The sequence below is a fragment of the Lynx rufus genome, unplaced genomic scaffold (genome assembly GCF_022079265.1).
Source record: "Lynx rufus isolate CCGP_SWC_20201006 ecotype Redwood Valley unplaced genomic scaffold, mLynRuf1.p SCAF_31, whole genome shotgun sequence".
Taxonomy (NCBI): domain Eukaryota; kingdom Metazoa; phylum Chordata; class Mammalia; order Carnivora; family Felidae; genus Lynx; species Lynx rufus.
The window spans coordinates 4,691,658-4,715,516 of NW_025814847.1; the positions used below are offsets into that span (position 1 = coordinate 4,691,658).

The 23,859-nt window shown below is 64.0% G+C and overlaps 2 protein-coding genes across 4 annotated transcripts; one reads left to right on the plus strand and one right to left on the minus strand.

The window, feature by feature from the left end:
• Window positions 1–70: 70 nt before the first annotated feature.
• DCST1 (DC-STAMP domain containing 1) lies at window positions 71–15,327 on the minus strand. 3 transcript variants are annotated; one of them, XM_047093080.1, is made up of 17 exons: window positions 14,921–15,327; window positions 13,366–14,610; window positions 12,906–13,031; window positions 12,759–12,833; window positions 8,075–8,203; window positions 7,716–7,855; window positions 6,881–7,097; window positions 6,647–6,790; window positions 5,980–6,101; window positions 5,508–5,665; window positions 3,660–3,759; window positions 3,438–3,533; window positions 3,199–3,325; window positions 2,761–2,877; window positions 2,244–2,386; window positions 2,028–2,141; window positions 71–346 (listed from the first exon to the last, which is right to left on the minus strand). In XM_047093080.1, exons 2-17 carry the CDS (start codon window positions 13,754–13,756, stop codon window positions 95–97), a joined length of 2,451 nt encoding a protein of 816 aa, XP_046949036.1. In that variant the 5' UTR covers window positions 13,757–14,610; window positions 14,921–15,327; the 3' UTR covers window positions 71–94. The 3 variants fall into 3 exon arrangements, with proteins under 3 accessions (XP_046949036.1, XP_046949035.1, XP_046949037.1); XM_047093079.1 differs by lacking the exon at window positions 14,921–15,327 and having other exon boundaries at window positions 13,366–14,731; XM_047093081.1 differs by lacking the exons at window positions 12,759–12,833; window positions 14,921–15,327 and having other exon boundaries at window positions 13,366–14,731.
• Window positions 13,819–23,608, plus strand: DCST2 (DC-STAMP domain containing 2). The gene is made up of 15 exons (XM_047092634.1): window positions 13,819–13,968; window positions 14,123–14,288; window positions 14,491–14,592; window positions 14,844–15,041; window positions 15,231–15,296; window positions 15,692–15,905; window positions 16,058–16,215; window positions 16,893–17,057; window positions 17,852–18,019; window positions 18,141–18,241; window positions 19,859–19,989; window positions 20,316–20,443; window positions 20,825–20,918; window positions 21,020–21,160; window positions 23,578–23,608. The coding sequence occupies exons 1-15, from the start codon at window positions 13,819–13,821 to the stop codon at window positions 23,606–23,608; spliced, it is 2,013 nt and encodes a 670-aa protein (XP_046948590.1).
• The last annotated feature ends 251 nt before the right edge of the window (window positions 23,609–23,859 follow it).

Genomic DNA, 23,859 nt, shown 5'->3' on the forward strand with positions numbered 1-23,859 from the left:
CAGACCCCTGGGAAGCGCAGGCGTCGGGAGTACAGGGGCTTTTATTAAACGCGGAGGAGCGGGTTGGGGAGGGGGGACAGCGACAGGCGCCCCGTCACTCGGCGTAGGTGGCGTCGTCGTTGCTGTCGCTGTAGGCGGAGGAAGAGAGTTCCTCGCGCGGGGTGCAGGCCGGGCACCGCCGCCGCATGTCGTCCCAGCACGAGCGGCAGTACACGGCCGCGCAGTCCGGCGTCGGGCACACGTAGGCCTCGGGCGTCTCGGGAGCCTGGCACACCACGCAGCGCCGGCGCAGCCAGCGGCGCAGGAGCGGGCAGCGGCGGTGCAGGACGTCGGCCAGGTGGTGGCGCTGCCGGGAGCCCGGGGGGAGAGAAGGGGTGCGGGGAGCGGGGCCTGGAGGGCAAGGTCGCCATGCAAATGGGCCTAGGGAGCTTCCCTCCCCCGCTCGGTGATGGAGACTGGGGGTGCAGCTTCCACTCCCCCAGCTGGGAGCAGCAACGACCATCACCTGTACCTCCCTGTGAACCACCTGATCTGTTCTCGGGGTGGGCTGAGAAGTGAGTCGGACACGTAAGACTCTTACCCCTGTGTTCTCCGCTTTACAGGCCAGAAAGGGGACTCTCGTAAGGGTTATGTGAGTTCCCAAAGGCGCACAGATAGTCAACGGCCAGACCTGGCTGCACGCAGCTGCCCTGATTCCAGATTACAAGCCTGCTTCAGAAGGCTCCCCCCTCTCTCCGCACTATTACCAGGAATTCTCTAGAGGCCACCTTATCGGCTCAGTCTTTGCTCAAGAAACTGCATGTCAGCGGCAGAACTCCTGGCCTTGGCCTTCAGAGCCTTCCACACTCCGGTCCCTTTCCAGCCTCTGCTCTAACTTACCCCCACTTGAACTTTGCGTCCTCTGGCCAGCCCCCCAGACCGGCCCTGGCCCTTGACATTCCCCTCGGGCTCTGAGACTTCGCACGTTCTGTTCCCCTAGCTTGGGACGAATGCCCTTCTATCTGCTCCTGAGAGTCCAGTTTACTTCCAGACCAGGTCACGGATTCACAGTGCGCTCTGTCTCAGCAGATGCTCATTCAGCCTCCGTGTGTCACGGGGTGGGGGACCTAGGCCCTAGAGGAAAACTTCAGCAAATGTGGTCTCTCGCTTCCAAGAGCTCTGTTAGGGCTGGTGAAATAAGGATGGCTACTTTTTTTTTTTTTTTAAACAACACGGGTCCTGTACCAAGAAGGGTCACATGACGACAACATGTGCGTGGGAGTTGCTAGGCGCCTGCTCCATGACAGCGAGGCTCCTCTAACCCTTTCGACAACCAGATGGAGAAGTGGTTCACTGCGTCTTGCAGAAGGGAAACGCCAAGGCACAGCTTTTAAGTAAACACCGCAGATCCCGTTGCCATGGTGACGAAGGAACCAGGATTCAAACCCAGGCCCTCTGGCACCAGCACCCCACACCTCACTGCCCCTGATCTCTGCGCAGGCCTTGCAGATCTGTCCACCCTCTGAGGTCCCTTGAGGACCACGGCCAAAGTCACACAGCTTGATGAGGAAGCGTGGGCTGGAACCTGCTTCTTCTGGCCGTGTGCTCTGTCCTTCCGCCACGTGCCCCTTCATGATGCCTCCCTGACCCCCAGCCCACCTGCCTCCCCACCTCCGGCAGAGGCCCCGAGCTTCTGGTCTGTGACCTCGCAGTAGCATCTGTGGCTTGCCTCGGGTCCCCTGATCCCGGGGAAGCCCCCTTGCTTTCTTCTAGTCAGGCTGTATCAAATCTGATTCCTCTGTTCTGCCTGCGTCCTGATGGCCCACTGAGTGTCTCAGGCTGGCCTGAACGCGGGGGGACAGAGGCAGACTCGGCCCTGACCCCCGGGAGCCGGACGTCCAGGGCCCCTGGTGTGCATCTCGTGGGAACTTGCTGAGCTCCGCAGGCCGGCCCCCCGGGGCTGGACAGAGCGGCGGGAGAAGCCCCTCCCGGGGTCCTCAGAACCACAGGAGGCGGCGGTGTGGGGGGGGTGGGCAGCCTGGACTTACGGGGGCCCTCTGCCGCTGCGCCCGGCTCACGATGGCAGCCCTTCTCAGCTTCGTAAAGGCCGCCCTCTTCCTCAGCAGGTCATTGTAGAGGAACAGGACCCGCTTCTTCTCTCGCTGGGGTCGGGGGGGGGGGGGTGGTCAGGGGTAGTGACAGCGCGTCCCCTCATGGCGGGGTCGGTCGGCCGGGTGCGGGCCTGTGAGGTGGGGGCGGCGTACCTTGGGGAAGTAGAAGGCCGCGATGACTCTCCGGAGCCGGTAGCCGAAGGCTTGCAGAAGGCACAGACACAGCAGCAGGCCCACGGGGAGCGCGGCGCTCACGTAGGCCCTGGGGTTCAGGCTCACGGGCTGCGGCAGGCAGCCTGGGGCAGGGCCGGGCCGTCACCCCACCGGGACGTGTCTCTGGTGGCCCTGCTCTCCTCCCGCCTGCCCCTCGCCCTGCAAGCTGCACCTGGGACACCATAGCCACCGGGGTCACGGGGCTATTTGCTCAGCACGGCACGGACAGAGAGAAAGTGTCCATCATGGGCAGGGCTCTCTGGGGGCGCTGGGACCCTCTGTCCCCAAGGCCCTAGCGTCTATGCTCCTCTGACCCCAGGCTCTCCGAGCCTCCCCTGCCGTTTCCCGCCCTCATCCCTGCAACCCCAGCATGCCTCTCCCATCTCGCCACCTCTCTGCCTTGGGGAGGCCCAGGGCCCCCGCCCTCGCCCCCGAGCCGGCCTCCGGCGTGGCTTACGCATGTTGCTGGAGCCCACCGTGGTCTCTGAGGACGTGTTCAGGGCTCCAATGGTTTTCCGAAGAAGCCGGGCCAGCATGGAGTCCCCCCCGACTTTCACCTCCAATTTATGGCTGCCTGAGGCCATGGGGGGGTCAGAAAAGGGTTGCGGTTTAGGGGAGGGGGCAGGATGGGGACTGGATGTGGGGGGGTGGGGTTCAAGGCACAGAAATCCTCTGCAGCGCGGGACTTTCCTCCCTTCACTGAACGCTAACCCCTCCCTGTCGCGGATGTAAAGGGAGCTGAGGCCCCCTCCGTCAGATTGCAGGGCTGAGGTTTGACCCTGAGATGGCCAGGGAGGGGTGAGACACAGGAGGAGGTGACGACACTGGACGAGGTCAGGTGGGGTGGCTGCGGGGGTGGGGCGGGGGACTTCCCAGGGGCCGGGCGCGGGCTCACTGCGGAAAGAGTACTGCAGGAAGGAGTGATGGCGGATGGTGTTGAAGACGGAGTAGAGAGCCCAGTCCAGGCCGCACAGCACCAGCAGCAGCAGCAGGACGGGCAGGGTCTCTGCGAGCTCCCTCACCTGCCCGAGGACAGGAGCAGCAGGCCTGGAGCCCTCCCAGGTGCCCCTGCCCTCCGCCCCACGCGGCCAGCGCCCGCGGTCAGGTCCACGGGCCGCCCCACGCCACCCTCACCACGTTTCTCATCTCCGAGGCCTGCATGAAGGGACTGCAGGGGAAGATGACGGTTTTCTCCTCGGCTCTGCGGAGCGGCAGCAAAGTCCGCTTGCCCTGGACACAACGTCCACACGGTGACGGACACCAGGGCCCTCCCCCTTCTGCCCTCCGCCCCCCTGGAGCGCGAGGCCACACGGCGCACACGGCAGGGCACCCTGGGTCAGGGCTGCGCCCACTCACCGACTTCTTCCTGCGTTCGTCGATCTGGCAAAAGTAGGTGCTGACGTAGATGTTGTCAAAGCGGATGTCCCCGTTATAGCTGTCCACGTAGGAGAAGGACCTGGGCACGGGGACGGGTCCATGTCGTCCTCACCCACCCCCAACCACGGGCTTCCCGGACGCTCGCTCATTCAACGGGGCACCCCGCACGCGCCGAGCGCCGCTTACGTCCTAGGCGGAGACAGGCCCTGCCGCCCGGCAGCCTGCAGCCCAGGGCCAGGCGGGCAGGCACACAAGCGAGAAGACAAGGGGGGTCGTGTACGTGGCCGGGAAGGGAGGCTTCCCGGCCGCGGATCCGGCAGGGTGGATCTCAAGCAGCGGGAACAGCGGGAGCAAAGGCACCGGGGCGTGAAGCCCCTCAAGGCTGCAGAACCGCCCGCCATCGTGACGGACTCCCGCTTTCATCTCGGCAGAACCTCTCCTGGAGGTCACTTCAAGCAAAACTCACTTCCCACCTACTTCCCTTCTCCCCACCACACCCTCGAGTAAGGCAGTGTTTTCCGTGTGCCCGAGGCTCCCTCTCCCCTGAGGATGCTCCAAAGTCCCACGTAATGTTTCAGTTTACTAAGGACAAAAAGTTATCGGAGACGTGTTTGAAACTGAGTCACATGACCTAAGCCCTGTCCAGTGCTCGTGGTTCGGGACCCGTGGAAACCCTGTTCCTGCCTCTAAGGGACAAAGAGGAGAAATGCAAGGCCAGCCCGCGAGCGCCCCCTTGTGGAGAGACCGAGCGCTGCCCGGCGCGCCTGAACCTGCCCCGCCCGCTCCCCGCTGCCCCTTAGCCGGTGACCTCACCGGGTTGAAAGCCTGGAAGCGGACTCTCTGTGCCTCCTTCCTTCCCTCCCCAAGCCGGCGCGGGACCCGGTGCCCCTCGCCTCTTCCTGCCTCCGTCTCGGGCTAGCTTCCTGCCACGCCCCACTCCCCCGCCAGGCTCCCTAACCTCTGACCCACCTTGGCCTCCCAGCCTCCGGCCCGCAGGGCTTTCCAGACTCTTCCGGCCATGGCCACTTCAGCCCAGGCCGCAAGCCCAGCCTTGCCCTCCGCACCCCACAGATGCCAGGACCCTTGCCCAAGAGAACCAGCTATGGCAGGGGCAGCACTCAGCTCCCACCGGGTCCCCAAGCCGGTCCCGAGTGCGGCCCTCGGACGGTCCATGCTTCTTGGGTGCCTCCCTCTCTTGCCTCCCCTAGACCGTGAGCATCTTGAGGGCGGGAAGATGGTTCCTTCATGTCTGTCTCCCCACAGGGCCCTCGGCTGGCTCAGGACCCCTGCCCCTCAGCTGCCCCACAGCCGGGGGGGGGGGGGGACAATGGAGCAGGAGCCCCTGTGGCCGCCCCTGACGGCCCCTGCCCGTCTCGGGCATGTGAGGGGCGGTGATAGGAGACAGAGGGTCCAGAGGTCGCCAGGGAAACAGAGTGAGGCCCAGGACGGCCCAGCTGGACGCCAGGCTGGGTGGGGTTGAGGACTTTGGTCCAAATGTTGGGAAAGTCGCTGCCAACGCGGCAGGCGGGAGAAAATGAAAGCAGAATTGGACGATAGAAATGGACAAAGTCGGAGCCAAGGGGAACGTGAAGGGCAAGAGAAAAATCAAAAGTCAAAGCTAAAAGTAAAAAAGTCCGCGCTGGGATGAAGGCCGAAGGAGGCAGATAAATGAGGACGCCTCCCTTTCAAGGTGTGGGAACGCGGGCCACGTGTCCCTGACCAAAAGCCCGCGTTTCCTCTGACTCTGCGTCATCAGCGGCTGCCGCTGTACCCAAAGGCGACGCGGAGGGCCCGCGGGGGCCCCACCCGAGCCGGCGCGGCGCTCACGCGTGCAGGACGAGCAGGAAGGTGCAGGACAGCAGCACACGCAGCAGCCCCAGGGTCCACCCCAGCTGGGCCTCCTGGCGGCGGACGAGGTCCCGCAGCTCGGCGCTCACGTGCTCCCAGCTCGTGTTGAGGCCCAGCACCGCCACCTGCTTCTCTTCCTGGGGGGCGCGGGGGCGCACGCGGCCGGATGCAGCCGCCGTGTCCCCGCCCCCCGCCGCCCACTGGGGGGGGCAGCTCTTCCCAGGACCCCCCTGCTGCTCGCCATCCCCCACCCCCACCCCCGCGACCCCCGCCCTGCTCCCCTGCGTCAGCTGGGAGCTGCGGCCCTCCCCTCTCGCACCTGGCGTCCCAGCACAGACACCTGTCCCCTTGTCCTCTCCCTCCCTCCTGGGCCTCGTCAGGGCTCGGGCCCTGTGTCCTCTCCCTCCTCCCTAGCTCCCCCCACCCCCAGCCCCCAGGCCCCGCCTCCTACCTTGAGGTCAATAGTGGCTGAAAATTCCCCGTCCAGGTCGCGGACAGACTGGTTGAGGGAATCATAGGTCTGCCCGAAGTTGCCCTCCACTGGGATGCGACTGCGGCACCAAACTTCCATCGCTGCCGCGGGACAGCCAGGACAGCGGCGGTCAGGGGCCGCGCTCCCCCCGCCTCCCCGCTGCGGCCCCTCCCTGCAGCCTGCCTGTCTCTCGGCACCGCACCGAGTCTTTCCCCTCCCCCCTCTCCTCGAGCCCCCTTCCCGGACCGAGGCCTCGTTTCTCCCCCGGTTTTCTTACCTGTTTATAACCACGCCAACCATGAATAATGACAGCCAACATTTATGAGAAAAAATTCCTGTGTCAGCCCTGTTACTAGCTTCCCGTGTGTTGCCCCGCAAGCCCTCAGAAACCCCTGACGGGGTAGGTACTCTTATTACCCCTGCCTTTCAGATGAAGAGACAAGAAACTCGGAGCCTCCTATGCATATAAGCTGGGTCACACCGCCAGTCAGGGGAGGGGGCCGGGCTGCATCCCCCCCCCCCCCCCCGTCACTGTGCTGACCCCTGGCAATGCCACAGTGGGGGGGGGGCGGGCTGGGCTCTGGTGTCCCCCTCCTCTTGCTACTCTGCTGACCCCTGGCTGACCCCTGGCTGACCCCTGGCTGACCCCTGGCGATACTGCAGAAGAACTTGAACTTCATGGGCAGGCAGAGCAGGTGGTTGAGCAGCGGGACCCGGACGCGCTCCATGCACCGCTCGTGCTTTCGGTCGAACCAGCGGCGGCAGCTGAGCATGGCCCGGTCCACCACGTCTGTGGGAGGGGGCCAGGGTGCCTGAGGCCCCCACCCCTCGCCCCCCGGCCCCGGCCCCGGCCCCCCGCCCGCACCCCCGCGCCCCTCACAGGAACAGCGCAGCTTGGTTTTCAGCTCGTACATCTTCTGTGTGGAGAGACGGCGCCCGGAAGGCGGGGCTCGGTGGGTCCCCACGCCTCGGGCCGTCCCCTCTGGGCTCTCGGCGTCCTCGGGGCTGTAGCCCATCTCGCTGTTCACCTGGGCATCCAGGTCCTCGAAGGCCTTGGAGAGGTTCTGCGTCTCGGCTTTCAGTGAAACTTTGCTGCCCTGGGGTTGGAGGGTGAGGAAGGAGAGGTCGCACCGACCCCCCTGCCCCCCCCCCCCCCCGCCAAGTTCTGGCTCCGCCCTCGGGCCCTCGGGGAGTCCTGAGACAGCCCCTCACCCTATGCTCCACTGTCCCACCAGGCACCTCCTCTCTGCCCCCTCCCGGCTCCCCAGGCCCTTGGACTTCACCCTTCACACTGACCTCCCAGGCCACTCTGCCATCTCAATGTCCCCGTCCCCAGCGTCCCCGCGGTCAGACGGTCTCCCCAACTCCTCAACCCTCCAACCCCTGCAACCCCAGCGTCCGGTCCGCAGTTCCCTGGGCCCCGAGGCTTCCTGACTCCTCCAGGGCAAGGCCACCGGTTTCCTGACATTCAGGTTCAGCTGCTCAGAGCCCCGCCCACCCAGGTGTTTGGAGATGGGGGGGCACGTCCCATGACTGGGGGCGGGGGCATTCCTGGCGTTTAGTGCCCAGGGCACATCCTGCCATGTTTGAGGACAGTCCTGCAAAAACTGCCGGGGGTGCCGGGCTGGGAAGCAGTCTGGGGGTCACAGCTCCCAGTGCAGGTGTGGGAGCCCCCTGGGGAGAGGGGCCCAGGCCCTGCCGCGCAGGGTGCTGACCAGCAGGCCCTTGAACACCGCTCGCAGTGGGGCGGTGGAGACGCGCCAGGCCGCTCTCGTGTTGTTGATCTGCAGCTCCACCGTGCAGCCCAGCGAGGCCACCACCTCGTTGAGGTTGTGCCGCAGATTGGCCGCGGGTCCTGGGGGAAGACGCCACAGGGGGTCTCCCTCTGCAGCTAGGCCGCTTTCAGAAGGTCCCCTCAGCTCCTGCTCGGCATACGGGGGCCACCTGCTGGAGCCGTGCAGGGATGGGGCCCAGAAGCCGTGAGAGGTCATCTCATCAACACCGGACTGTTTCTCCTGTGTAAACTAAGGAGGCCTGGAGACGTGGAGGGACGCTCTCAGGGGCACGCACTCACCCTCATAGATGGCAGCCAAGGCGTACCCCAGCACAAAGAGCCTGCCCTCTTTGCCCAGCATCTTGGGTACCAGCAGGAGGCTGGCACAGCGGATGTGAGGGGAGGTCCCCCAGCCCACGGCCCCCAAGCCTGTCAGGAGAGAGCGGCAGGTGGTGAGGCAGAGTGAAGATGCCCCCTGGCCCACCACCAGGCTTACCGGAGCACCGCCCCCCCCAGCTTCTTTCTAGAACCATCACCGTACTGCCTTTGCCCCCATTTACACGGACCCTAATAGGCCTTCAAGGCCACTCATTCATTCATTCATTCATTCATTCAACAGCCTTGTACAGAGCTTAGCTGCGGCGGGCTCTGGAAGGGCTTGGAGAGACGCGGGAGGTTGAGAAGCCATGGTCACTGACTGACTGTGTGCAGGAGGGTGTGTTTGTGTTTGGGAAGGGGGCGAGCACTTGTCATTTCCAGGCTGGACTCCCACAGGCCCTACGTGCTGAGGGAGCGGGGAAGGCAAGAGAACAATTCTGGCAACAGTCCCCGGTCCTCACAGCCACCCCAGGACTCCCCGTGCCCTGAGCCCTACCGCACTCACCACCTCCGCCCCTAATTTTAGCCCTGAGTCACGGCCCTGCCGGTCTGTGTTCGCGCTTCCGAGTGTCTCCCTATGGTCTCTGCAAGGAGACAGTGAGCTCCTCGGAGCTCGTCATGCAGGGAGACAGACGGCCGGGTGGACAGATGACTACCCTCGAGCGCTCAGTGCGCGGGAGGCGTCGCGGGAGCTGAGGGAGCGGGGTTTCTGTGGGGAGGAGGGTGGGGCTGGGAGGGCCGGGGAGGGCAGATGATGTGTCAGCTGGGGCTGAAGGTGAGTAAGTGTCGTCAGGGGGCAGGACAGCATTCCAGGCTAAAGGAACAGCGTGAGCTGGTCGGGGGACCTAGAAGCTTCCTGTGAAATAGTGTTTGCCCCTGACGCCAAAGCGAATCCTAAGTCCCTACACTTCCCCCTGTGTCCCCCGCCCTCGTAGGGACCCCCTTGCCTCTGGCTGGGGCCAACCGGTCCCGACGTCCCCCTCTCTCACCAGCCTGTCCCCCAGTGCTCACGAGGCATCCAGAGTGACCTTGTCAACACAAACCTGATCGTGTTCCTTCTCTGCCTCAAACCACCCGCTGGCTTTCTCCCATGCTTGGGATCCGACCCAAGCGCCCGTAATGCGGCCTGTGGACCCTCTGACCTGGCCCCCCCTAGCTTCGGACCTTCACCCACTTCACTGACCTACACAGGCCTGTTGCTGGTCCCAGAATCCGCCAGGCGGCACCGCCTCTGAGCCATGGAACCCGCCCCCCCACCCCGCCAGGGCCCTGCTCCCCCCTCCCCACCGGGCCAGCTCCTCCAGTCGCACAGGTGTGCCCCGAGCAGCGAGTCGCGCCCCTTGCCACGTTCCTCCTCATGCAACCTGAGTTCGGTTCAAGGGCAACAGCCCCCGGGGGTGAATGTGGATCTGTGTAGCCCCGTCGTGGTACAACGGGACACGGGAAGGGGTTTGTTCTGTGGTCTTGGCCTCTGGACAAAGACTCAAACTGACGATGGTTGTTGACAAGTCGCTGCCCTGCATTCCAAAGAGAGCCCCACGGGCTGCGGGTGTCCTCCCTGGGCGTCCACAAGGGAAAAACTGGTCTCTGGCCCTCTACCAACCAGAATATACAAAGACAAGGCCAGAAACCAGAATTTTCTGGAAGGGGAGGGGAGAGGCGCTCCATCTGTGCCAAGTGAGAGACCCCACGGGGCCCCTGCAGAGATGGGGCAGAGGGAGGCGGCCTCCGCTGAACCCCAGCACCTGGAGCACAGAGGGGGAGGAGAGGTGACCGCAGTGCCGGCAGGCCTCCCTCCGGGGGACGTGGGGGACCACGACTTGGGAGCCACATTTGGTTGTCATCGAGGCAGGGCAAGGACGTGTGCATTTTCTCTGGGACAAGGGGGCATTTTCGGGGGCAGAGAGACCCAAGGGACCGGCACAGAAGAGGCCGGGGGGCAGGAGCTGCAGGTGTCGGCCAAACAGAACTGCTCTGAGCAGGAACACGGGACCTCCCAGGTCCACACGGAGCCTCCAGAGATGCCCTGAAAGGCCCCTGAAGTGGGACAGCCTGCCAGCCAGGGCAGAGGGCCCCGCACAGCACTGAGGACGGCGAGCTCGAGGCCCTTTCCCTCAAATCCCTTCTGACATCAGAAGAAGCAGAAGAGGAAGGAGGTGGGGAAACAAATACAAGGCAGGCCCCCCCTCCACCATGGGACCCCCATCCCGCAGGGGGTGGGCAGGGGGTGGGGGGAGGGCTGGGGAAGGGGCTGGGGAGGGAGGGGGAGGGGACTGGAGGTTGGGGGCAGGGAGGTGAAGGAGACAGGGAACAGGGGACTGGGGATTGAGGACAGGGAGCTGGGGGTTGGGGTGGGAGACAGGGGGTGAGGGGGCAAGGGGCAGGGGGCGGAGAGGTGGGGGGGACAGGGGACACGGGACATGGGGCAGGGGACTGGGGGTTGGGGGCAGCGAGGTCAGGGGGCAGGGGACTGGGAGTGGGAGGTGGGGGGCAGGGGGATGGGGGCAGGGGGTCGGGGGCAAGGGGGACAGGGGGCACGGGACATGGGGCAGGGGACAGGAGGCTGGGGACAGGGGTTTGGGGGCAGGGGACTGGGGGTGGGAGGTGGGGGGCAGGGGACTGGGGGTTGGGGACAAGGGGTGAGGGGGGCAGGGGGCGGGGCAGGGGTGCAAGCGGGGAAGAGGCTGGAGAATGCAGCAAGGGGACCTTTGGTGTAGACCGGCTCGGACACTTTCAAACCCTAGAAACAGTCACAATGATGTGAGCAGGTCTTGTAAACGAGAACAAGCAGCAAGCAAGGGTCCTTGGGAAAGGCCATCAGTGGGGGCTGTGGTCAGAGAAGGAGCCGCTCCCTCTGGCCCCACACAGGTCAGGTGGCTCTGGTCAGAGAACCGTGCGGGGAGGCCGGCTGGGGGTCCAGGAATGTCTTCCTCCTCCTTACAGGAGACACGAAGAAGGAATGTTCTGGTCTTGTGACATTGTCGTATAAAGACGAGATGCCTGGATCTGCCGCGGCCCATTCATAACCCGAGGCGGAATGGTCGCCAGGCCCAAGATGGCGGAGACACATGCAAAAATGCTCAACATCACTCATCGTCTGGGAAATACAGATCAAAACCACTCTGAGATGCCACCTCACCCCTGTCAGAATGGCTAACTTGAACAACTCAGGCAACAACAGGTGTTGGTGAGGATGCGGAGAAAGAGGATGTCTTTTGCATCGTTGGTGGGAATGCAAGCTGGTGCAGCCACTCTGGAAAACAGGATGGAGGTTCCTCAAAAAAAAACTAAAAATAGAACTACCCTACGACCCAGCAATTGCCCTGCTAGGCGTTTCTCCAGGTGGGCTGTTTCGAAGGGACACACGCACCCCCACGTTTACAGCAGCGCTGTCGACAACAGCCGAAGGACGGAAAGAGCCCAAATGTCCCTCGATGGATGAGTGGATAAAGAAGATGTGATACACACACACACACACACACACACACACACACACACACACACACAATGGAGTATTACTCGGCAATCAAAAAGAATGAAATCTTGCCATTTGCAGCTACTTGGATGGAACTGGAGGGTATTATTAGTGAAATTAGCTAAGTGAAATTAGTCAGAGAAAGATAAATATTATATGACTTTACTTCTATGAGGACTTGAAGAGCCAAAACAGATGAACATAAGGGAAGGGAAACAAAAAGAATATAAAAACAGGGAGGGGGACAAAACAGAAGAGACTCATAAATACGGAGAACAAACTGAGCGTTGCTGGAGGGGTTGTGGGAGGGGGGATGGGCTAAATGGGGAAGGGGCACTAAGGAATCTACTCCTGAAATCACTGTAGCACCATATGCTAACTAACTTGGAGGTAAATTAAAAAATAAACAATAAAATTAAAAACAAAGATGGCGGAGAAACCAGGCAAGAGGAACCTGGGTCCTTGGGGGGCTGACCCAGCTGCTGAATTATCCAGACGCCAAACACCACTCGACCTGGAAACCGGTTGTTACCTGAGATAACCAACTTTCTCTGTGGTTAAAGCACTTGCAGGTGGGTTTTCTGTTCCTGCAGCCTGGCCCCTCTCGACACGAGCCCCCCCAACGGCGGTGTCGCCTCCGAGAAGCCTTCCCTGACTACTCAGGCCGGCGCCGCCCCAGCCGCTTTCCTCCCAAACCCCCAGCTTCCTCTCTTCACGCCCTTGTCACCATCAGAAATGCTCTTACTCAGTGTTCCTTTACTGCCTAACTGTCCCCACCCGAGGCTCGCGGACCTTGTTCACTGCTGAAGCTTCGTGGGGACTCAGTGAGTGCTGACTGAACGAACGAACGAACGAACGAACGAACGGAGGGGCAGGAAACAAGGCCAGAGAGGTCAGAAGAGATGGGTGTGAACTGCATCATATAACACGGAGTCCTTTCCGGTTGGGAAGGGCCCCTAGACGACAAGACTGGGTCCTCCTCTTCTCCCTGATCTCCCTGCAAAGCCCGGGAGGGGGCTGGGGCCACAGGGACACTTGGGGACAGAAGAAACAAGACGGGACTCCCTCCTAGGACTCTCCAGGCCTGTCCCCCCAGCCTCCAAAGCCTCCCTGTCCTCAGCCAGCACTAACCCACCAGGCTGTACAATGTCACCACCTTCTGATCCTCATAGATGTTCATGGGGTTCACCAGGAGCTGAAAGAGACCTACGAGTGCACGGGTCAAGTCGAAGGTCAGAAGATGGGTCCCACCCCTGCCCCGGGGGGCCCCACACTCACCCATGGCCAGGAGCCCTCCAGTGCCTGCCCCCAGCAGGAAAGCAGTGACCGGAAACTCTCCGGGCTGGCGCCGCAGGAAACGGCCACAGGGGGCCGGCAGCCCCCAGTTCAGGAGCCTCTGCACGGCTGCGGGGTCAAGTACGTTAGCCCAGCAGGGCCAAGAGCCCACTCTTCTGGCTGGGACGCGCTTCATCAGGGTTAGGGGCCTGCGGGGGGAGAGGCTGGGGGACCTGCAGGAACCTGGGGCCTCCTGGAGGAGGCGGGGGGGGGGCCCTGAGGAAGCAGGGCAGAGGTGAGGGAGAGAAGAGGAGAGGGCATGGCTGGAGGGGGGGGGGCCGCTGGGTGAGAGGGGTGGACGCTGGGGGACCCACGGTGGGGGCGGGGGGGGCGGGAGACCCTGGACGGATGCCTGGGGGCTGGGAGGCCCTGGGGAAGGGCAGGGTCTCTGGGACTGACTCACTGGTGTGGGGGAGCTTCCTCTGCCCTGTGGCCCCATCCCGATGAGGTGCGATGACCATGAGTCTGCACCCGCTCTCGTCCCACAGGTGTCCTCCGCTCTGGCCCCTCCGCTCCGGCCCCTCTGCCGCGCCCACAGCCTGTCTGGCCTGTGTCCCTCGCCCCTCTGCTCTGAGACTTGGGGCAGGAGATCCGAGACCTCCCTCCCCCTCCCCAGCCCTGCAGCTGGGTAAGGCCCTCCAGCACAGGTGTGGTACAAGCCTCGGAACCTTAGAATGTGGGGAGGGATTCCGGGAGCCCGGAAGAGCCCCAGAACCCCGTGGGCGTCTCCTGGAAACAGGCACACGTTTGGACCCGACGGCCATGGCCCCCGTGGGGGCCGAGGAGCCGAGCATGTCGCGGGCCGTGGTCCGCAGCGTGGGGGGTTTCGCCCTGGGCTTGTCCTTGGCCACGGCCTATGGGCTCCTGGAGCTGCTGGTGGAAGAACACAGCCCCTGGGCCTGCCTCGTGGGCACCCTCACTCTGGCCGCCTTCCTCGGCCTGGGCATGGGCTTCTCCCGCCAGGTCCGGGTCACCGTCCTCCTGCTGCTGCCCCAGGCCTTCTCCAGTGAGCGAGGCCCCCGGGGGGAGGGGCAGGAGGGATCCTGGGGGAGGGGGAGGCTCGAGGGAAATATTCTGGAGGCTTCCTTGAGAGGCTTGCAGATGCTGCCGCCTGCAAGGCTGGAGTCCTGTTTCTGATGGAGCCGTCTCCCCCAGAGCAGGGCCGGGCCCTGTTGATGGTGGCTGCCTTTGGGCTGGTGCTGCAAGGGCCTTGTGCCAACACCCTGCACAACTTCACTCAGGCCAGCAAGGCCGTGGCCTGCGGGGCAGAGCTGGCCCTGAACCAGACCGCCGAAGCGCTGGAACGGGCCAAGCGGCCCCTCGTCAGTAAGGCCCCCCGCGGCCCCTCGTCTTGTGTCTCTGGCTCCGCTCCTCTCCGCTGGGGCCCTGACTTCGGGGCGCCCAGTTAGACCCCTGACCTCACTCACTGGGCGACTCCACCCGGATTCCCAGACCCGCCTCCCGCCCGCTCCCTACCGGGGGCCGGTGGTGAGGGCCGCCCCACAGTGCCCCTGCCCCTGCCTCTCAGGTGCCCTGAACAAGATTAAGGCCATTGCCCAGAAGGCCAAAGAGGTGGCTGACCGGGTTCGCAAGTTCTTTCGGTCGATCATGGACGGCGTGAAGCACGTAGGTCAGCACATTCGCGTGTCTGTTTGGGGGGCGGGGGTCAAAACGCACCCTGTCTCTTCCCCCCTGCCCCCGCCCGGGGCCTTTCGGGCCCCTCCCTGACTAGTCCCCAGTGGGTACAGCACAGCCGGGCCCCTGACCACAGGCGTCTCCTGCTCCGGGGGCTGTCCCGGAGCCCCCCGGCCCCCTGGGGGGACGCTCCCTCCCCCCCCCCGGCTCCCGCCAGCCGCGTGCCAGCCCCGCAGCCGTCCCCAGCCAGGGCACTGCGGAACGTGTGGTACTGGCTCCTTCACATCGGGGACGTGTGCAACGCCGAGCTGGGCAACCCTTACGTGAAGTGCGCGCGGGTCTTCGACGGCGCCAAGGACAGCTGCATGAGGACTGTACCGCGAGCCTATCACCTGTGTTTCGTGCTCACGCCCTTCAAGCTGGTGCTGTGCGGACTGGCCAGCGGTGAGAGAGAGCCCAGGCTTGCCGCCGGGGGAGGCGGGGCGGGAGGGGGCGGGAGGAGCCAGAGGGGACCAGCCTGGAGGTCAGTAGGAAAGGTGGGAAGCCAGAGGCCTCTGTGCGCAGTCGGTCCCCGAGGGGGAGGGGCCGCGCGTCTTCCCCCCCCCCGCCCCCCACTCAGTCTCCGGGTCTCAGTGGTCCAGGTGTTCTGCATCATCCCCGCGTACATCCAGCCCTTCTTGCGCAAGACCATTGGCCCCCGTGAGTGTCCCCCCTGCCCCCGGCCGCCCCAGGGGGTGCTCCTGGGGCAGTCCCCTCCTTGCTCGGGCCGCTCCTGGCCCAGAATGAGAACGGAGGGGCCGGAAGGAAAGGACCCCAGGAAGTTACCCAGGAAAGGGAGGCCCAGCAAGAGGGAGGTGCACCACCCCAAGCTGGACGTCAGAGCAGGACCCGGGAGGGGATCAGGGCCCCCCACCCCCACCCCAGGGCATCGGGTGGCACTGGAGTCAGGCTGCCGCGGGGACAGCACGGACTGCGGAGGCCCCTCCCCAGTCCACACCGGGTCCCAGCGCGGGGGCCCGGCTGGCCCGCGAGCCGTGCCAGGCCCTGGTCTCCCGACTCCTGGCTCACGGCCCTGCGGCACCTGCCGGCCCCAGCTGTGAGGCACTTGATCAACCGGGTGCGTCAGGAGTTTGAGTTCAACGTCACGGCCACCCACCACTTCTCTGTGGATCTCAACGCCTCCCGGAGCCTGTCCCAGGTGGCCCTGGACCTGCAGGAAGCCGTCGGCGTGAAGCTGCACCGCGTCCGAGAGGCCCTGGCCCTGATGGGCTACACCGCGCCCCTGTTGCTCCCGCTGCTCTACCTCCAGTGAGGGGCTGGGGGGCTCCGGCGGCCGGGGCTCGGCTCGTCCGGCGGCCTTCAGGGGGGCCGGGGTCGGGGGGCCGCGGTGCAGGGCGGGAGGGCGGCGCCCAGCGGAGTCTGGGCTGGGGTGCTGAGGGGCCTCGCGGACACTCCCCCAGAGCCCTGTGTTACCGGTACCGTTACCTGAACTGGCTCGGTTTCGACAACATCTACATCACCGGCCGATTTCTGCTCATGGAAGACGTCCGCTCCAGGGCGGGCCTGCCCACGGTGCTGCCGCTCAGCGCCCACGAGGCCCGACACTACATCCAGCCCGGTGAGGGCCCCGGGATCTGCAGACGGGGACACCGAGCCGGCCCGACCCTAAGCCCCACACACGGCACTGCGTCCGAAAGGGGAAGGTCCCTGCACGCAGACGCGTGACGAGGGGGCCGGTGCCTCCGGGAGCACCTGACGTCCGGACAGACGGCAGGGGTGGGGAGTGGACACCAGCCGAGGGAAGGGAGGCTTTGGGGGTGAGGCCGGAAGTGCAAATGTGCTAATAGGGAGATGCCGCCTGGGAGGAATGGGCCAGGGACCCCCAGGAGGGCGGGTTCCTGAAGACTTGGAAGGGCCCAGGCCCGGAAGCTAAGCTGCTACGTCACAGCCCCCCACCACGACCCCCCACCGCCACTTCCAGCCCTGGCCCAGGGGTCCCCACAGCTTCTACACCTTCCAGATCAACCAACGGGCCCGCTCGGTGGGGGCAGGAGCCCTCCCCAGGAGGGAGCTCTCTCCCCCCAGGGCTGGAGTCTGGGGGTGAGGGGACAGGTGGCTGGGAGTCTGGGGGTGAGGGGACGGGGGGCTGGAGTCCGGGACTGAGGGGACGGGGGACTGGGAGTCCGGGGGTGAGGGGACGGGACAGGGGGCTGAGGGTCTGGGGGTGAGGGGACGGGCGGCTGGAGTCCCGTGGTGAGGGGACGCGGTGGCACCTCCTGCCCGCCCTCCCACCAGGTTCCGTCTTCCTGTCCCGGTGGGAGCGGGTGTTCTATATCCTGGCAGTCTTCGACCTGGCCCGGTACCTCCTCCTCGTGCTCCTCCTGGTGTTCCTGGACTACGCCGTCTTCTGGGTGCTGGACCTGGCTCGGCACCAGCTGCAGGGGGAGATCGTGGCCCGCAGTGAGCGCCTGAGCCTCCCCCTGCCCCCCTGGCCGGCATCCTCCCGTCCCCCTCGGCCCCAGGGGACGATGCCCCGAAGTCCCCAAGTCACTGTGATTCATCAGCCCCTGGCTTCGCCCCTCTTCCAACTCTGTCCTCTGCCCGGTGAGCCCTGTGTCCCGTTCGTGGTTATACCATAACAGAGTAGTTAGCAACACCAGGTCTGGACTCACACTGGCCTGGGCTCCGCCGTCCCAGCTCTGCCCTCCGCGAGGTGCTGACCTCAGGCCAGTGGCTCGGCCTCGCAGAGCCGGGGCACGGCAGCCCCTCGGGGGTACGTGACCCCACGTGTGTCGGGGTCGGGTGGGCCGCTGACTGAGAGCACGCTGTAAACCACAGAATATAATTAATCTGATCCTGCGTCTGCCAGAGGTCCAACGGAGAAAATAAAAACAACAAAAAAGCCCCAAACGATCAATAGAGCGCTCAGCCCCGTGGCTGCAACAGTCAGCACTTAGCAAACGCTTTGCAACGAACGCTTCTGGAGAGTGGAGAGTCGTGGGGGCCGGGGAGGGACTCGGTGACCATCCAGGCCGTCTCACATGGGGGAGCGGGGCAGTTCGGGGCCCTGGAGCCAGTCCTCCTCGGTGCTCGGGGCTGAGGTTAGGCCCAGCGCCGCCAGAGGCCCCTGGCTGGGGGCAGGAGGCCTGTCTGCTGTCCCCCCCCCCCCCCCCAGCGCACGTGGCCTTTCCCGCACGGAAGAGAGGGGGCAGGGACACGGGCCCGCGGGCCCTCACAGGGCACCTCTGTGCCAGGCCCCGTGGCAGTGTCCATAACCGTGGAGGGTCCCGGCTACGCCGGGAAGATCTATCGTGACCTGGTGTCAGCGTTTGACGTCCTGCAGCAGAGCAACGTCAGCGTCTTGTCCCCGCGCTGCGTCCTGCGCCCCTCGGAGCCTGATGCCACGGGTTACGTCGTCATCGGTATCGGCCACACCCCGGGAGGGGGGTGCCCCCGGGCGGGGAGGGGGAGCAGACGGCATTCAGGGCACGAGGGGCACCCTGTGCCCAGGGACAGCAGCTCAGCGGGACTGCGTGCCCCCAGGCATCATGTACGGCCTGTGCTTCTTCGTCACGCTGTGTGGCCACTACGTCAGCAGGCTGCGGCGGGTCATATGTGCCTGGTACTACCCGTCCCGGGAGCAGGTGAGGGGCCCACGGCCGCCCCGCCCCCACCCCGCGCGCCAAGTGCGCGCTGTCTGTCTGGCGGGGGTGGGGGGAGCTTCGAGTCCTTCCGCAGCCCCAGCCCTCTCTCCTCCGGCCGAACCCCCACAGCGCCTCACCTGGACTGTTGGCCTCTGGGCCCAGATGGGGCTGAGGGACGGGGCGTCCTTGGGCAGGGCTCTCTGAGGCCGAGCTCGTCTCCGAAGTTTTGTGAACGACGGCGGAGGGGCCGTGTTGGGGCGTGAATGGCCGCCGGCCACCTGCTCACTCATTTGCGAACCATTTATTGGGCATCTAGCCTAGGCCAGTCACCGTGCTGCCCCACGGTCACCAAGATGCAGTCTGGAGCTCCCAGTCTCAAGGCAGGCCGGCCGCGAACAAGATGTTACACTTAAAAGTGTTTTTAGGGGTGTCTGGCTGGCTGTCCGGGAGCCTGCGACTCTTGAACTCGGGGTGTGAGTTCGAGCCCCGTGATCTCCCGGTTCGGGAGTTTGAGCCCTGCATCAGGCTCTCTACTGTCAGCACTGAACCTGCTTTGGATTCCCCTGTCTCCCTGTCTCTGCCCCTCCCCTGCTTGTGCGCGCTCTCTCTCTCTCTCTCTCTCTCTCAAAAATAAAAATTAAAACCATTGGGGCACCTGGGTGGCTCAGTCGGTTAAGTGTCAGACTCTTGGTTTCAGCTCAGGTCGTGATTTCGTGGTTTGTGGATTTGAGCCCCACATCGGGCTCTGTGCTGACAGCTTGGAGCCTGCTTGGGATTCTCTCTCCCCCTCTCTCTGCCCCTCCCCAGAATGCGCTCTGTCTCTCTCAAAATAAATAAATAAAAACTTTAAAAACTTTAAAAAAAATTAAAAAGGGGCGCCTGGGTGGCGCAGTCGGTTAAGCGTCCGACTTCAGCCAGGTCACGATCTCGCGGTCCGGGAGTTCGAGCCCCGCGTCAGGCTCTGGGCTGACAGCTCAGAGCCTGGAGCCTGTTTCCGATTCTGTGTCTCCCTCTCTCTCTGCCCCTCCCCCGTTCATGCTCTGTCTCTCTCTGTCCCAAAAATAAATAAACGTTGAAAAAAAAATTTAAAAAATTTTTAAAAATCTCCTTAAAAAACATTTAAAAATTAAAACAAAGAAAATCTTTTTAAAATTTTTTAAAATTTTCTTTAATTTTTTTAATTTGTGTTTTTATTTTTGAGAGAGACAGAGACAGAATGCGAGTGCGTTAGGGGCAGAGAGAGAGGGAGACACGGAATCCGAAGCCGGCTCCAGGCTCCGAGCGGTCAGCACAGAGCCCGACACTGGGCTCGAACCCACGAGCTGTGAGATCATGACCGGAGCCGAAGTCAGTCGCCCAACTGACTGAGCCCCTCAGGCGGCCCCCAAGAAAGAAAATGTTTAAAAAGAGAGAGAGAATGTTTTATTAGGGAATGAGCGAATTTATCAGTGGTATGAAAACCCAGAGGAGAGAGTAGGACACTGCTCCCGGGATGTGCAGAGGCTCCCAAAGGAAGAGGCCAAACCTAGAGGCATAGGAGCTGGACAGAGGGCAGACGGCATTCCCGGCACATGAAACAGGCTCAGGGAGCTCCCACCCCGGTCTCCCCTCCACCAGGAGAGGATCTCCTACCTGTACAACGTACTTCTGAGCCGCCGAACCAGTCTGTCGGCTGCCTTGCACCGAGCAGTGAGGCGGCGGGCGGCCGACGTGGGCCACACGAGTGTCCTGCGGACGCTGGCCAGGCGGTGAGCCCACTGTCCTTCCTTCCAGGGGCGGGGCAAGAGGGGACAGGAAAAGAGCCAGAGGTCAGAACGGATCACAGTCTTTCCCGGGCGTCCAGAGGTTTGGTTGAAGAGGGTGCCCGTTCCGAGCCCTCCGTGCAGAGACGAGAATTCGGGCTGACAATTCTGGGCGGGGGGAGGGGGGGTGGCCTGAAGGGAGGAGGAGGAGGGCGGGACGCAGAGGCCGCGGCTACGGTCAGAGGGATGGAGGTCAGGCTGCGGGCAGGCCTACCCTCGGAGGGGGGCGGTGGCTGTGGGGCCACCCGCTCAGTGTCTGGGACCCCCCGCAGATGCTCCTGTCTGGCTCCGGTGGCCGCCCACCTCTGGCAGGAGCAGGGTTACTGCCTGGGCTGTGGGCAGGGCTACGGCCAGGAGGACACGGAGACCTTTGTGTCCTGCGCTACCCCTGGCTGCCCAGGTAAGAGTCCCGGGGTGCAAGCGTCTCCCTGCTGGGGCTCACCACGGCCGTGGGACGAGTGACAATGCCCTGTGGTCCTTCCCTCGTGGACCCTTCCTGGAACTGCCCTCTCGAGCCGCCCCCCCCCGCTCCCCCGTCATTACCACGCGTGTTCTCGTGGACGGAAAACCACGGGGAGCCCGCTGTCTCTCCCGCCTTGACTCTCCTGGTGGTGACGGAATTTATGGAATTTATGCCAGAGTGGCACTGTAGCCATTCCCCCCCCACACACACACAGGCGCCATGCCACGGACCCTCCCCCCTCCCCCCAGGCTGGAGGCTGGGGGCTCGGGGTGGCGGGAGGGGCTCCCATTCACCTCCTTCCCTCCCCCCCTTTCCCAGGTCTCTTCTGCTCCACCTGCTTTCGTCTCCTGGACAACGCCTGCTCCGTGTGTGCATCTCCCCTGTCCCACCAGGGGGACCTGGACCCCGAGCTGTGAGTCTCCAGCGAGACGGGGCGGCCGGAGTCTGTGGGGTTGGGGGGGGGCACCACCCTCCCCCGGAACCTCTGTGGGCGGTGACGGGAGGCTTCTCCAGGGACTCCAGTGACGAGGAGGGCCCCCGGCGATGGCTGGCCGCAGCCCGGAGACAGGACCCCGAGCAGGAGTGGTTACTGAGGCAACAGCTGCAGGAAACGCTGGGCAGGACCCTCCCTTCGGGGTCCAGCCCTGAGGTCAGGTGAGGGGCGAGCCGGGCATGGGGCCTGGGAGGCCTGGGCCTGTCCTGTCACATCTGCAAGGGCTTCTCCGGTGCGGGCCCTCTGCTGGAGAGGTGAGGGGAGAGGGCAGGGAGGGAAGGAGGTTTGCCCCGTGCCCGTTCTGTGGCAGCGGCGTGCCCTGGAGGAGTCCGCCAAACGGGGGGAGTGACGTCGACCGACCGTACGAGTGAGGGCAGCCCCGAGGGGCCCCAGCTCAGGAGGGGCTCAGGGCAGGGCGGACAGCAGGCCAGCAGGATGGCTTTGGGATGGGGTCGTATTAATGAAGGCTGCAGGGGAGAGGTGAAAAAGAGGTGGGCTGGGGCACCCTGGGGGTCTGCTAGGCTGACTGGCGGAGGACAGCATTTCAGGGGAGGCCGGGGTGAGCCTGGAGAACGTGAGCTGTTTCGGGGAGGGAGGCAGGGCCGGAGCGGGGCTGTGTGTGTCTGTGGGGTGAAGTCAGAGGCCGCCGCGGGGAGATGAGCTGGGAAGTCAAGGGTGGAGAGCTGGCTGAGCGCCTTCCTCAGCATCTGAAGGTCCCTCGGCCGGATAGGGACACGTTCATAGTTGTCCTTTAAGACAATAAGCTAAGAAGGCAGCGAGACGTTGGTGTGGCCTCAGGACGGAGGTGCTGAGGGTGGCAGGGGTTTGTGCTTGGGGCCGGCGGTGCTGGCGGACGAACAGGTTGTGGGGGAGGAAGAATGGCTCGGTTGGAGAACTTTGGGGTGTCTGGAGGGAGGCCAGCTGGAGACGCCCAGGGGCCAGCGAGAAAAGGCCTGGGCTCTGGGCCTGTGGCGCCAGGGTTGACTTTCCGGCTGCGGCAGAGGCGGGTGAGGGCGGGGCAGGGGCTCAGGGGCTCAGACACAAACCAAGCAGGGGAGAGGCTGGAGGACACAGAGGGCCAAGCACAGTAATTCCATGAGATGGGTGAGGAGGAGGAGGCCGAAGCCTGGCCAGTGGATCTGGTGGCTGACAGGTCACCGCCGTGGCCGCTTGTGGGAACATTTTCTGTGGTCCCGGGAAAGCCAGACCATAATGAGCTGAAGGGTGATAGGTAGACAAGACTCTGAAACAAAGGGTACGTGGCTCTGTATCACAATTGCGAGAAGCTCGATAATTTTAAATATAACTGCTCTAGTTAAAAAAGGGAAGCCGGATGCCGAAGAGGGGGGCAGTCCTCACACAGCAGAGGTAGGGCTTGCGGGGCCAACGCTGAAGATTTTCTTTCCCCGAGGATGGGGGGGCTGGGCCTTTAGGAGGAGAAAGAGGGGGCACCGGAGAAGTGGGGTGTAGGCCAGGTGGACCGGGTGGCCTTGGTCAGGGCGGCGGCGCACCTGTGGCAGGAGGGGGACGGGCGTGTTCCTCTGAGCAGGGCTGGCTGGCGGGAAGGCGGGGGGGGGGGGGGGGGGCGGTCAGGAGCCCTGCTGAGACAGCATGTAAGGGGCTGGGAGCAGAATAAAGGTTCCAAGGAGCGGGTACCAGAGGTCAAAACACCTGCCTTGGGAGTGTGCAGAGGCTGGCTGGGAGGGTAAGGGATTTCCAGGCAGCGTAAAAGGCCCAGATGATGCTGAAAACCACAGCCTATAATGACGGACTCCGGTATGCTTGGTTATGTGGGTTTCTCTGGGAAAAGTGGTCCCACGGACAGGATTTGAACAGGGTTGAAGGCTCTTTCTGGGTGGGGAAGAGGACAAGACGAGGAGAGAGGTGGGGTGTCTTCAGTAAGAGTGCTACTACCGGCCTTGGGGCAGAGAAGGGGCTGATGCCAGGGGGACGTCCGGGGTCTATGTGTCCGTCAGGTGTTAAGGAGCAGGGTTAGTGGCCGGGAGGGACACAGAGAATGGGTCATGGCCAGGGAGGAATTCTGGGATGAATCCAGAGGGCAGCCAAAGTTCGGGGGTGTCCCAATGGAGGCAGAGGCAAAGGTCTCTATGGCCGTGGAGGTCAGAGGTCAAGGACTGAAATGCCCGAGAGGTGGGTGAGTCCCCAGCGAGGAGGCTGGGGGCCACACAAGCAGCTAGAAGCTGGTACAGGCAGCCTGGGTGGGGTGGGGCAGGTGACTGGGGAGACAGTGGCAGCCCCTGTTGGTGGCGGGGGCAGGGGGAGCAGTGATGAGCTGGGGTGGGGGGGGTGAAGCTTTGGTTTCAGAGGCTCCCGAGGGGCTCACTGCAGTTAAGAGCTGGGTCGTGGGAACGGGGAAGCCACGAGTGGGTGGGTACAGCTCCGAGGTCACTACCGGTTCTGCCCTAACTGGCCATGCGACCTTGGCAAGGGACTGCCCACTGGCCCGTGAGCGCCAGCCTAAAACGGGGCAGCAGGAGTAAATACTGAACCACAGGGCGGGGACGCACCTGCGGAAACAGCACTGGTGACCAAGCTGCTCCCCCGCTCTCCTCGCTAGTGACCTGGACGAGGAGAAGGGGCCCCCGTAGAGGACTCAGAGGACAGAGGACACAGATGCAGGGGCCCCACCTGAGAGGATTCCCACACCCCCTCAGCCCGAGGGCGCCCAGAGCGGCCCTTCTCCGGCTTCAAAACCCCGGCCCCTCCGTCTCTCGCCTCCCTCCCCTCCTGATGCCTCCTAGCTAACTCCCAAATAAAGGACCCGAAGGCAGACACGAGTGTGAATCTTAAATTATTATTATTTCTTCCTGTCGTTTACACCCAAGGTGGGGGCAGGGGA